This window comes from Suillus fuscotomentosus (assembly GCF_016647785.1).
Source record: "Suillus fuscotomentosus strain FC203 chromosome Unknown F5891scaffold_67, whole genome shotgun sequence".
In the NCBI taxonomy this organism is placed as follows: Eukaryota; Fungi; Basidiomycota; class Agaricomycetes; order Boletales; family Suillaceae; genus Suillus; species Suillus fuscotomentosus.
The window spans coordinates 239,947-253,933 of record NW_024539579.1 but is presented as its reverse complement, the minus strand read 5'-3'; the positions used below and the strand labels follow the sequence as shown (position 1 = coordinate 253,933).

Genomic DNA, 13,987 nt, shown 5'->3' with positions numbered 1-13,987 from the left:
ATGGTTGTGAATATTTGATATTTTGGATGACACACAAAACACCACCAAAATTTGAAGTCATGCACCCATCTTTATGTCAGTTTAAATATTAAATATTGTCTTCACATTTTGTACAACATATAAACCTCTTTTAAATATCGTTCACCCTGATGTGTAAGAATAAGCTTGCTTAAGTGATGATATGATGCCAGACAAGAGATGAGAGATGCGATGTGCCAAGGAATAGATTTCTACTATGTTCTGCTAGGTAGATAGTGGGTGGAAAGTCAAGTCAACCAAAAGGTACCTAATAGTATGTACTGCTGGCGCTGATATAGGGTGCCTAAGCGCTGTCATGCGGAGCTGAAGCGCTACCAAGTAAGGTATGTAAAGATATATATAAGTAAGGGTCCATGATAAAAATAAAAGTGGAATGATATGCAATTAAGGGAAATGGAAATATACGCACTAGAGAGCTTGGTGGACAGTGGATGGATGCATCTGGATGGCTGGCGCTATAGGGTGCTCAAGCGCAGGAAAGCATGTACACATATATGTACATCGTGAAGTGCGGGAAGTGTGTGCGCATGGCGTGCATTGCACAGGAAAGCTGTGCCTCATATAGGAATAGTTGTGGATAGCACACAGAGTGGTGCTGCAAGTTCGTGCCATGTACTTTCTAGTGAAACTGCCATATCAAGCAATGAGAGGCACAAGTCTCTATACCGGGTATGTCTGGTTTCTGAATGGAGGACCTGTGTCGCACTCTGTGAAGAAACAGACCACACACACCCTCTCCTTAACCAAAGCTGAGTATATGGCACTCACTGGCACTATTCAAGATGGCCTTTGGCTGCAGTCCTTCCTAGGCTGCCTTTCCATCCCACTGCTGCTCCCTGTCCATCTCTTCGCTGACAATGCTGGGGCCATTGTGCTGTCAAAGGAGGCCACTAATTATATTCACATGAAACATATTGATTTATACTACCATTTTATTCGTCATCACATCAAATCAAATACATTCATTTCAGTCTGGGTGTCAACTCACCAAAATACCGCAGATATCTTTAATACACATGAAGATAGTGGAGTATTACATTTGATTCTGGTCTCCATGCCTGAGCCCATGTCTGGAGATGCACTGAATGTACAAGAGTCTTTTCCACTCTTATCATAGATACAGCACTTGTCTCTGCACTTTAGGTCTTTAATGTTGAGAATCAGCAGTGCAAAACACATAGAACAGGAGTGAAAAGACTAACAGTGAAGACAAAAAACTCTTGTTCACCTTTTGGCTGTAGTTTACTTAGTGCTACCAAAGTCTGGTTCAGTCTGGTTCTTGGGCCAAATTTTCTGAGCACCAAACTGAACTATACATTTGGTTTAGCTGTTTGGTCGAACCCTAGACCAAATATGTTCAGGAGGTCTGGTTTGTGTTCGAACTGGGTTTGACCAGGCTTGCAGACAATGGGCTGGAGCTCCATTACACCATTCCCAACACCACAAACACCTAGTACACATCAGCAACTGTTGACATGGCTCAAATGAGTGTGGACAACAGATGCGAGTAGGAGGAGGAAAGAAGATGAGGAGATCTCATGAAGGGTAAGTGGGCATTAGGAACATGGCAGTGTCAGGATGGTGCTCTAGGGGACTTGACCTGATCTTGTCACTGAGATGTCAGACAGATGACAACAAGGGAATAGCTGATAGACATAGTGTTGGAGTCTGAGTTTGGGTCAATATCAGCAGGTTCAGGGTTTCTCTCTTGATAGAAAAGAAATTCCTGAAAAGCATTTAGTTATGACAAATAATAGACATAAGGTAAGTATTCCTAAGGATGCTTACTGATCTACAAGCTGTAAGTCTTAATATAGATGACAGCATAGTGTTGTCATTTCTCCAGTTGCCCAAAGCTTCACTGAGGGCATCAGCCTTTGCGGGATGCTTTATAAGCATTCTGATGTGCCAAGTATCTGTTGATCCCCATAACATAAATCATTATTGAAATATCATCAACAAAAAATTGTCATGAGCAGCAGATAAACACACATATGGTTTGCATGAGACTGCACAGTGCATGAATATTCTCAGTGTTCTCTAAGTCCTCTGTCAGCTTGAAGACTATCTTCGCAGTATATTTCTGCTAAATGCTTAGTGGTCCATTGTGAGGGATTTGATAATCTGATGATAGACCTTGCACAGAATATACTTATATATTCTCTTCCTAATTAGACCCTTGCAAATATATATATTAAACAGACCTTGTTAGTGACAAACTTGAGGCTCTTGAACAGAAACAACGGTGCCAGTAGTGTCATGTGGATGTTGATTCATCTACCAGAGATGATGGTGCATCCACATGGCAAGGATTGCAAGAATCAAGACCTAAAAACTATACATGAGTATATATGTTGAGTATTGTTAGTAGGAACACATAGCAGGATGTGTATACATATACTCATACAACATGTTATGGTAAGAGTACCAGAGTGAAGAACATCAATGCTTGGTCAAAAAGGGTATTTGATATATTGATGCGCCTGGAAGATCAATGTGAAGATATTTACTACTGTATGATGTTAAAAGATAAGGAATGAATTGTTTTTTTAGGATCATCTCAATGATTTGAGCACATAAATGACGCACTAATCTGCATTTAGACACAACCCATTACTCTGTATTGGAGTCTGCATGTGATAGCATCCACACAACAGACTTAATTCCAGATCTCCCTTAGTATCTGAGCTAATCCTCATCCTGATGTTGAGATGAGGGAGTTAAAGGTCTAATGAGACATATGAGAAAACGTGAGGTTGCTCATGATTAGTGGTCACACAACTCTTGGTTGGGCTGGATGAGTGGCAGTATATGTCAAATTAGAATGTTATTGAGTCTATGAAAGTCTATAAAATTGATATTAATGAGGGACAAAAAGCCTTGGCTTGAGCTGCTGAGCTTTTTAACACCTCAAGCTGAACCCTAGGCCATAGTTAGGCCCTGACTTGGGCTTGGCTCAGCTCAGCATAATTAGGCTTGGCTTTGGCCGGCCTACAGCCCATCTATACTATTTGATCCACTCTCTTTGCAAGTACTTTGGCTTCAGTTCATATTGAGTCTTAACTACAGTACACCTCAACTTTATACATAAGTGAATAGTGGTCAGATGGCTCTTTTGAATCTTAGCCTTGGAAAATGTGTATTCTTCCTTATTCCCCAGGTTATTAGGATCAAACTTGAAAGTTTGATGTAGAATCTGCTCTTCTGCTTCAATCAAGTTAAGACCTTTGGACAGAATTAAATTGCCCTTGTACTTATCATTCCAAGTTTGCATCAAGAATAAAAAAAATCAACAGTGACCATGCTATTGAAAGAACTGACAAAATGCAAATGAATGTGCCGCGAGGATTCACTTCTGAATGAATTCATTGGAAGTGCATCTCACTGGTCTTAGCCAAGCAGTTGATATGACAGAATCTAAATCTGTCTGTGTGGGTTCAAAACCTACCAAAGATCAAATTGCCAAGTAATTACCAGAGTCAAAATCTGTTTCTCTTGGATTGTGCGGGTTTAAAACCTGCCAATAATAACATATTTATTCTATGAAATTGCACCTTAGCATTTCCTTATAATATATATATATATTTGCCAGTTAGAGCACACCTTTACATCAACTCATGTGTACTTTCCTGAGAGCTTCTTATCACTGGTCTTAGCCAAGTAGATGTTACAACAAAATCAAAATCTGTTTCTTTTAAACCATGCAGGTTCGAAACCTGCTTGAAAAATCTTAGACCCAAGTGCAAGAAAATAGGGACAGTTAGACATTTTGACGTATTCATCAAAGTGATGTCATTCATGTCTGTTTTATCTTTTTCAATGCAGCCCAAGTGTGACTACTTTATACTAGTTTTGCAGCAGAATGTAGCAAGAATGCTTCTCTTGCATCTATACATTGTGGTCTGTAGATGGTAGTATCCTTCACCATAACATAAAAATACAATGATGAAAATATACCAGCAGTGTTGGATTGGACAATAGATGGATATGTAATATAGGGTGCACACAAAAATACAGTGCTTGGTATAGGACAGGATGTGATTTCATGAAATAAAAATATTATCATTAGCAGGTTTCAAACCTGCACAGTCCAAGAGACACATATTTTGACTCTGAGAATTACTTGTGATTGCATCTTTGACAGGTTTTAAACCTGCACAGACACAGACAGATTTGGATTCTGTCATATTAACTGCTTGGCTAAGACTAGTTAGATGTGCTCCCAATGAATCCATTCAGAAGTGAATCCTCAAAGTACATTTATCCTGCCTTTTGTCAGTTTGCAACATTTTTTTTCTATAAAACCACACTCTGAAATATGCTTATGTTTGGTTTGCTTGCAAGCTGATCAAAGTTGTGTTTAGCCAAGTGATTATTATAACAGAATCAAAATCTGTTTCTATTGGAATGCAGCAGGTTTTCAACCTGCTGAATGTCACATTTTTTCTATGAGAATGTGCCTTGAATGTTTGCTCATAAACAGTATCTTAGACATTGATCTTCATTGGTCTTAGTCAAGTTGTCGCCAGAGTTAAAATCTGTCTCTTGAATTTTGCAGATTTGAAACCTGCTGATGATGATATTTTCATTCTATGAAATTAAACCATAATATTTGCTCATGGATAGTTTTCTTCAAAACCCATCATAACTGCTCTTTTCCATATTATTGCCACAATAGATTCAAAATATATTTCAAACAAAGCCTACAGGTTTGCAATCAGTCAAATGATACATATCTTTTTCACATTGCAACATGCTCAATTAACTATTTACTCATAAACAATTTCTTAGACTTTGATCTTCATTGTTGCTAGTTCAGGAGTTATAAAAGTCAAAATCTGATTTTCCTGGACTGAGCAGGTCAAAAACATGTATCACTCAGTGTATTTCAAGCATGCACAGTCTAAGATAAACAGACTTTAATTCTGTTGTAACAACCACTTGACTAAGACTGATTATAATGAGTTTTTGAGACAACAATCCATGAGCAAATGTTTGAGGTATATTTCAATGAACAAAAAAAAATGCAATTATATAGGTTTTGAACCTGCTTAGTCCAGGATAATCAGATTTTGAATCTATTGTGGTAATAACATGGCTAACACCATTTAAGATGAGTTTTTGAGAAAACTCTTCACAAGGTCATTACCACACATACTGCTCGCTTTCCCAACAATTACTACCAGTCCTCATCATAGTTTCCCATAACCCACAAACCTAATGCCCACTGATCCGCTAATCCAAGAATATTAGATCCAACACTTTGGTGTCAGACATCATAGTTATATCTTTGGACATTGCTTCATACTTCTAAATTATTGACCATCCATCATATCACTAACATTCAGACTGCTTCCAAACAGCAAAATCCTTGGGTCAAATGCACTTGTCTCTGAAGTATAGCAGACTAGGCTGGTAAGATTATTATATTATATTTGATTGGGTGCTTACTTTATGTAGTGTGCAGCTATTGTTGTATTTTTATAACAAGTTGGATGCACTCCCAATGAATCCATTTAGAAGTGAATCCTCAAGGTACATTTATCTGCACTGGGTTCAGATGCATGTATAGGCTTAGTGACATGCGTGGGCCCATGATGTTTGTGATGCCTTGGTATTAATGACTGGGTCTGTGAGTGACAATTAACAGTGGAAGGACCATATGGATCAGCCTAGTAAGTGGAATGCACCCATGTCTCTCTTGAGTCAATTCAAGTGCTTAGTGTTAAGAAGTGGTTATTGCATAGCAGAATTTAGACTTAGAGTTGGAAGATCTATAAGATGGTGGTGGAAACTTGTTAAGAGGTAAAGAATATATGCATCAGGAAAAAGAATTATTGCTATATTAGCTCATATAGTGCTATATATGGATATATAGCATCTATAGACATCATAGGATTCAAAGCAATCCTCCTCTCTATAGAGAGAACATATAGTCACATATATTTAACTGCCAAAGTTTGGAGGCACCTTAATTTTTTTCCTCCAGTGCACTATATTTGCATTTATATTCTTAGTCAAAACACCAAAAAGGTGAAAATTCAAGTAATATTTCAAGTAACTACTACAACAGATGTAAACTAATAACTACAAAAGAGGCAAAATGCAAAAATTAAGAGAGGAGGAGGAGAAGGGCAGAAGGCTACTACTATAAGAGAGAGTCAGAGAGGAAAGATAGGAAAATAAAAGGGACTTACTAAATAGCCAAAAATGCGAAAATTGGAGAGAATGAGCCTATAGTAGGAGGAGCAGGAGAATAGGAGAGCAAGAGCAAGAGAGTAGGAGAGCAGACCAGGAGAGCAGAACAGACTCACCAAAAAGGGCCAAAAAGCAGAAATATAATCAGAGAAGAGAAGAGAAGAGAGGTAGAATGCTCACCAGGACTAATCCCAAGCCTTACTCAGCCCTACACCAGCACCAGCACCAGCACCAGCACCAGCACCAGCACCAGCACCAGCACCAGCACCAGCACCAGCACCAGCACCAGCACTAGCACCAACATCAACCCCAGCATCTAACTTGAATTAAAAGAGAAGGAAAAATATCAACAAGGAAGTTGAAGAGTGAAGGCAGAGACAAAGAGAAAGAAAGAAAGACTTATGGTTGAAGTTGGGTGAGTTTTTGCTTATGTAAGCTCAAAAGTGCGAAAATCCTTCTAAGTCCATTTGCTAGTAACACAACATTAGTTATACTTCTATTGACTCAAGAGTATATATATATATAGCATTATAATAGAACATAATAGATGATTGATTTGATATATATTCAATCCAATGGCTGAACAGATTCAAGAGATATCACAATTTTGATGTTTTCAAAGTATTTAATAAAAATTAGCTTATATCTCAAACAATTTTTTGAGCAGTTTTTTGCTTTCTATTACATCTGGTGCAGAGCAATCAGAGCTACAATCTGATCTAATTTTTGTACAATTTGGTCCACAGGGTCAAGGGATATCACACTTTTATGATTGTATATTCCTTTCTACTATTATTCTTTTGTTCAAGTTCAGATTAGATTATTATTACTTTTAATAAGGTCAATTGTTGTCAAGATTGAGATACATTAAATGAGAAAATACCCTTTTTTCTAAAGAGTCTGACTATATATCATTCAAGTTGCAACTATAGCATTATGACATATATTCAAATATAGCTCATTGTGGCTCTATTTGAATATAAAGCCAAAAATGGTAAAATCCCTTTTTTCTGATGTGGTGTTATATAAGTAATTCTAAGCATGCTCACAAGACATGGAAGCAAGTCAGAAGCAAAGCAAGTATATAAGTAAGGATTGTCACTCACAATGTTTTCCCTCAGCCGAACAGATAAATTAAATACAGACTGCAACACAACACTTTCAAAAAGCAAGAGAAGAGCAACACAATGATAAAAGGTCTCAAATACAGTACACTTCAACCTTGTACATAAGTGAATGGTAGCCTGATTGCTCTTTTGAGTCTTTGCCTTGAATCTCAGCCTTTACAGATGTGTATTCTTCCTCATTCCCCAGGTCATTAGGATCAAACTTGAAAGTTTGATGTATAATCTGCTCTTCTTCTTCATATGAAGCAGGTGTTTGGGAGTGCATCTCACTGGTCTTAGCCAAGCAGTTGATCCTACAGAATCTAAATCTGTCCGCATGTATTCAAAACCTACTGAAGATGAAATTATCAAGTGATCACCAGAGTCAAAATCTGTTTCTCTTGGAATGTGCAGGTTTGAAACTGGCCAATGATGAAATTTATTTTCTATGAAAACACATCTTGACATTGTCCCATGAATGATTTTTTCAACAACTCATCTCAACTGATGTTAGCCATGTCATTGCTACAATAGATTTGAAATCTGTTTCCTTTGAAGTCTATGGGTTTGAAGCCTGTTGAGTGACACATTTTGTGCATTAGAACATGTCTTGGATATCTGCTCATATACAGCATTTCAAATGTTGATCTTCATTGATCTTAGTCAAATTGTCACCAGAGTCAAAATCTGTTTCTCTTGAACTGTGCAGGTTTGAAACCTGTCAATGATAACATTTTTATTTTTATTCTATGAAATCACACCTTCACATTTTCCACATGAATCTTAAAATGAATTGGAAGACCTCAAATTTCTGGTGGCATTATGACTTTCTTGGAAGAGAAACCAAAAAAACTCAAAGCTGGTGTATCGAACCATGTTCCACTGCTATCCTTGCAGTAACTTGTTTTATGATCCATGTCAACTGTTGAACATTGTCCGAGTCACTCTCTATCAATGATATCAGAGACTGTCTATGATTCAATCTTCAAGGCATGTTCTAATACAAAAAATGCAGCATTCAATGGGTTTCAGACTGTCAATGTGCATTTTTATAAAATAAAAATATTATCATCAGCAGGTTTCAAACCTGCACTGTCCAAGAGAAACAGATTTTGACTCTGATGATTACTTGACAATTTCATCTTTAGCAGGTTTTGAACCTATGCAGACAGATTTAGATTCTGTCATATCAACTGCTTGGCTAAGACCAATAAGATGCACTGCCAATGAACTCATTCAACGGTAAGTACTTAAGGTGCATTTATCTGCATTTTATCAGCTCTTTCAATAGCATGGCCAGTGTTGATTTTTTATCCTACTCTTATTGCAAAAGACACAGACTTTCTGCTAGGGCTCTTGACTTTAAGACCTGTTTATCTAACAATTTCCCTGAAAAAGTGCTGATGGAAGACCACCATGGTGGTTCATGAGTGAAAACTGACAATGAAAGGATCACATAGTGTATTTTTGACAGAGTTCAATATATGACCGAAGTCTTGATGCAAACTCAGAAGGATAAGTACAATAATAATATAATTCTTTCTAAAGGTCTTGACTTGGTTGAAGAAGAAAAAAAGCAGATTACACATCAAAATTTCAAGTTTGATCCTAATAACCTGGGGAATTAGGAAAAACACAAATCCATTAAGGCTAAGATTCTTTATTGTGCTTATTCAAGTAATTGCCAGAGTCAAAATATATTTCTCTTAAACTAAGCAGGTTTGTAATCTATATAATGATGTGTCTTTTGCATTAACTCATGATTCATCACATTCCACCATTCTGTATTTCATAGAATAAAATGTTGTTATCGGCAGGTTTTAAACCTGCACAGTCAAAGAGACACAGATTTTAAATCTGGTGACAACTTGACCAAGACCAATGAAGATCCATTTCTGAGATGCTGTCTATGAGCAAATATTCAAGACACATTCTTAGAGGAAAAATATGACATTCAACAAGTTTCAAACTTGTGGCACTCTGATGGAAACAGATTTGGATTCTGTCATGACAGCCACTTAGCTAAACACAACTGTAATCAGCTGGCAAGCTAACTGACCATAAGCAAATTTTTCAAGGTGTGTTTTCATAGAAAATAAAATTTATCACTGGCAGGTTTCAAACCTGAGTAGTCCAAGAGAAACAGATTTTGACTCTGATGATCACTTGACAAATCCATCTTTAGGAGGTTTTGAACCCATGCAGGCAGATTTAGATTCTGTTGCATCAACTGCTTGGCTAATACCAGTTATACACTCCCAATGAACCCATTCAGAAGTGACTTACATATTTTGCCTATTTGCTGCACTTCTGACTTGCTTCAATGCTCCAAGTGCTACCACCGGAGTTTCACCATTCTTCGCCAATAAGGGTTATCACCTGAACATTTTCATACATAGATTCAAGGCAAAGATTCAAAAGAGCCATCTGACCACTATTTGCTCATGTATAAGATTGAGGTGCACTGTGTTTGAGACCCTTTCATCATTATGTTGCTCTCCTCTTGCTTTTGAAAGTGCCATATTGCAGTCTATATTTAATTCATCTGTTCAGCTGAGGGAAAACATTATGAGCAACAGAGAATGGTGGACTTGCCTTATGAATTCACATCTGAATGTTTTCTTGAAAGATGCTTCTGACTTTTCTTCTTGATTCTTCTGTCAACTTCTTGATTATTATATTCCAATAGCTACTATCTATGGCTCATAATGATGAACCATACAGTCATAGTGCACTGTAGAAAGCTAAGTTACAAAAACCAGAAACAGAGGCACATATGCCTCACTAAACATGCTCCTACAAGGCACATATCATTCAGGACAAAATGTCAAGGTGTGATTTCATGAAATAAAAATGCTATCACTGGCAGGTTTCAAACCTACGCAGTCCAAGACACACAGATTTTAACTCTGATAATCACTTGACAATGTCATCTTTAGCAGGTTTTGAACCCATGCAGACAGATTTGGATTCTGTCACATCAACTGCTTGGCTAAGACCAGTCAGATGCACTCCTAATGAATCCAGTCAGAAGTGAATCCTCAATGTATATGTTAAGGTGCATTTTCATCAAATAAAAATGTTATCATCAGCAGGTTTCAAACCTGCACTGTCCAAGAGAAACAGATTTTGACTCTGGTGATCACTTGAAAATTTCATCTTTAGTGGGTTTTTGTTAAGACCATGCACAAAGGGTAGGACTGATTCTGAGGGGCTTGGCTTCAGCTCGTGCGCTGCACCTCTTATCTGAGTATGTGCCCTTAATTTCAGATTGGTGTCCGAAGAATGTCCGAAGACATCCGAAGAATGTCCGAAGGTGCAGAAACTTCGGAAGGACTTTCTGGACGGGTGCAAGTAACTTCCGGATGAGTGTGGGAAAGTTCCAGAAATTATAATGAGGTTTTGTTCTAATACAGATACATGTAATGGTTACTTGGGACTTGTCCTGAGTAGATGCAAACAGAGGAGAGGCTGCAAGGACAAAGTCCGAAGCAGAATAGGTCTGGAGGACCGCAGGACCGCAGGAAAGATCTGGATAGACTTTCAGAAACTTCAGATGAGTGGAGGATCGAAGCTCTGGCCTACGGAGAAACTCCCTAGGCTTAAGACAGATAATGACTAAGTTGAAGGACTGGAACTTGATACGAGGATTTAGTGTGAAGACTAGTGCGAGGACTAATATGATATTCAGACTGAGGAACTACAAGACATATACAAGAGTTTATATACTAAGTGACTATCGGAAAGATCAATAAGCAAAGGTCCGAGGCTATGTACAAAGCATAAGCAAAGTTATCAAACATGAGTCGGAGATGAAGCATAGGTTAATGGATCAGTAAGCATACTGGTAGTAAGTATAACTGAGATACCAGAAACAAAGAATACCGGATAGGCTGTGTTAACGTTATATGCACAGGAAATGAATTAAGGAGCTTATCGTATATCAGATAGAAAACGGATCTATACATCGGATCAGATCAGATTGGATATGGTCCAGACAAGATGCGTGGATATGTGAGATATGGTATTAGGGTGATAGGATAAAGGATGAATGATGTAGGCTAGCTGCAAAGGTAAAGGGATCTGGACGTAGATGTGCAGAGGTGCAGGGATCCGGATGGGTAGAGGACTGGAGACATGGATAGGACATCCAAAGGTCCGGATGAGGCATGGGAATATTATCGGATGTAGGTCCGGAATACGGGATATGACAGTTTTGAACCTATGCAGACAGATTTAGATTCTGTTGTATCGACTGCTTTGCTAAGACCAGTGAGATTCACTTCCACTGAACTCATTCAGAAGTGAACCCTCAAGGCACATTTATCTGCATTTTGTCAGTTCTTAAATCACATGGTCGCTGTTGATTCTTTTATCCTGCTTTTATTGCAAAAGATATCAGACTTCCTCTGGGACTCTTGACCTCTTGACCTGTTTATCTAGCAATTGCTCTGAAAAAGTGCAGATGACAGACCACCATGGTGTAGAGACTGACATCTCTGTGGCCTCATAGAGGTCTTATTCCCTAATGTTCCAATCACCTTTCAAGTACAGCGCAACTCATATCTCATTTCCATGCTCTTGGCACTTCATCGGCCACCTGCACATACAAGCGCTTCTGATGCGCATCAGCACATGCATCCTCAGTTCCATCACTTGTCCTCCATCTATCCATTCCATGTCTGTTCAGTTCGTTGGTGCATATTCTTATCATATTTCTGTTTATTCTGACATATCTCTGGCACTTGCATATGTTGTGTTATGGACCCTTATATTACATGCTATCATGTACTCGCTTCACTTTAGCACTACTTGGATAGAATATATATACTCCTGTCTCGCTGTATGATGATTATCTTTTTCTCCCACACATCATTGGAGTCTAGGTCTAAATTCTCCATAATAAACCACCGACCGACACTAAGCACCTGAATATATATATATGAGCGCCAGTTGTGCATCTCACTAGAACCTCTGTTTACTTGTCTTTTAATTTAGTTAGAGTTGCTGCACTCCAACCACCCAATGAGCGCTATTACACTTCATCGCTCAGCAGTGCTTCACAGTGCTCTCACTCTTTTGCATGCCTTACCAGGCTCGACTAAACCGGTTGAGTGTTTTCCCTCCATTATATACATAGAGGAACCTTCTCAGTAGCAATCCCCTTGGGCCGACATTAGCTCATGCACAGAGGACCATCTGAGTGTATCTCATATCACCCATTTACCTATCCTTCACATTCCTCATCTACAATGGTAAGTCCATGAGTGAAAACTGACAATGAAAGGATTACACAGTGTATTTTTGACACAGAGTTTAATATATGAACAAAGTCCAGATGCAAACTCAGAAGGATGAGTACAATAAGAATATAATTCTTTCTAAAGGTTTGGAAAATAAAAAGAGCAGATTACACATTGAACTTTCAAGTTTGATCCTAATAACCTGAGGAATTAGGAAAACATTACAAGTAAAAGGTAATGGTAGACTTGCCTTGCAGATTCACTTCTTAATGGTCTCTTTAAAGATGCATCTAACTGGTGTTAGTCATATATATATCAAGGTGCATTTTCATCAAATAAAAATGTTATCATCAGCAGGTTTCAAACCTGCGCTGTCCAAGAGAAACAGATTTTGACTATGATGATCACTTGATAATTTCATCTTTAGCAGGTTTTGAACCCACACAGACAGATTTGGATTCTGTCACATCAACTGCTTGGCTAAGAACAGTTAGAAGCATCTTTCAAGAAAGCATTTAGATGTGAATTCATAAGGCAAGTCCACTATTCTCTGTTGCTCACAATGTTTTCCCTCAGTTGAACAGATAAATTAAATATAGACTGCAATACAGCACTTTCAAAAGCAAAAGAAGAGTAACATAATGATGAAAGGGTCTCAAACACAGTGCACCTCAACCTTATACATGAGCAAATAGTGGTCAGATGGCGCTTTTGAATTTTTGCCTTGAATCTCAGCCTTTACAGATGTGTATTTCTTCCTTATTACCCAGGTCATTGGGATCAAACTTAAAAGTTTGATATGTCTGCTCTTTTTCTTCAACCAAGTAAAGACCTTTGGAGAAAATTAAATTGCTCTTGTGCTTATCATTCTGAATTTGCATCAAGGATAAAAGAATAAACAGTGACCATGCTATTGAAAGAACTGACAAAATGCAGATAAATGTGCCTTGAGGATTCACTTCTGAATGAGTTCGTTAGAAGTGTATCTCACCGGTCTTAGTCAAGCAGTTCATGTGACAGAATCTAAATCTATCTGTGTGGGTTCAAAACCTACCAAGGATCAAATTTCCAAGTGATTTCCAGAATCAGAATGTATTTCTCTTGGAATGTGCAAGTTTAAAACCTGCCAATGATATCATTTTTATTCTATAAAATCACACCTTGACATTTCCTCATGATTGATATATGTTTTTTTCCTGTTAGAACACACCTTAACATCAACTCATGTATACCTTCCTGAGAGCTTCATATCACTTGTCTTAGCCAAGTAGATGTTGCAACAGAGTCAAAATCTGTTTCTTTTAAACCATGCAGATTCAAAACTTGCTTGCAAAATATTTTGCAGTGTATAGATTCTCAGAGACCCAAGTGCAAGAAAATAGGGGCAGTTAGATATTTTGA

The 13,987-nt window shown here is 38.0% G+C and overlaps 1 protein-coding gene across 1 annotated transcript; it reads right to left on the bottom strand.

Moving 5' to 3' along the window:
• Nucleotides 1-6,422: 6,422 nt before the first annotated feature.
• Nucleotides 6,423-7,629, bottom strand: F5891DRAFT_1194281 (uncharacterized protein; the record flags this gene model as incomplete). Its single annotated transcript, XM_041367904.1, has 2 exons — nt 6,423-6,553; nt 7,446-7,629. The coding sequence occupies 2 exons, from the start codon at nt 7,627-7,629 to the stop codon at nt 6,423-6,425; spliced, it is 315 nt and encodes a 104-aa protein (XP_041220973.1).
• Between the last annotated feature and the right edge of the window lie 6,358 nt (nt 7,630-13,987).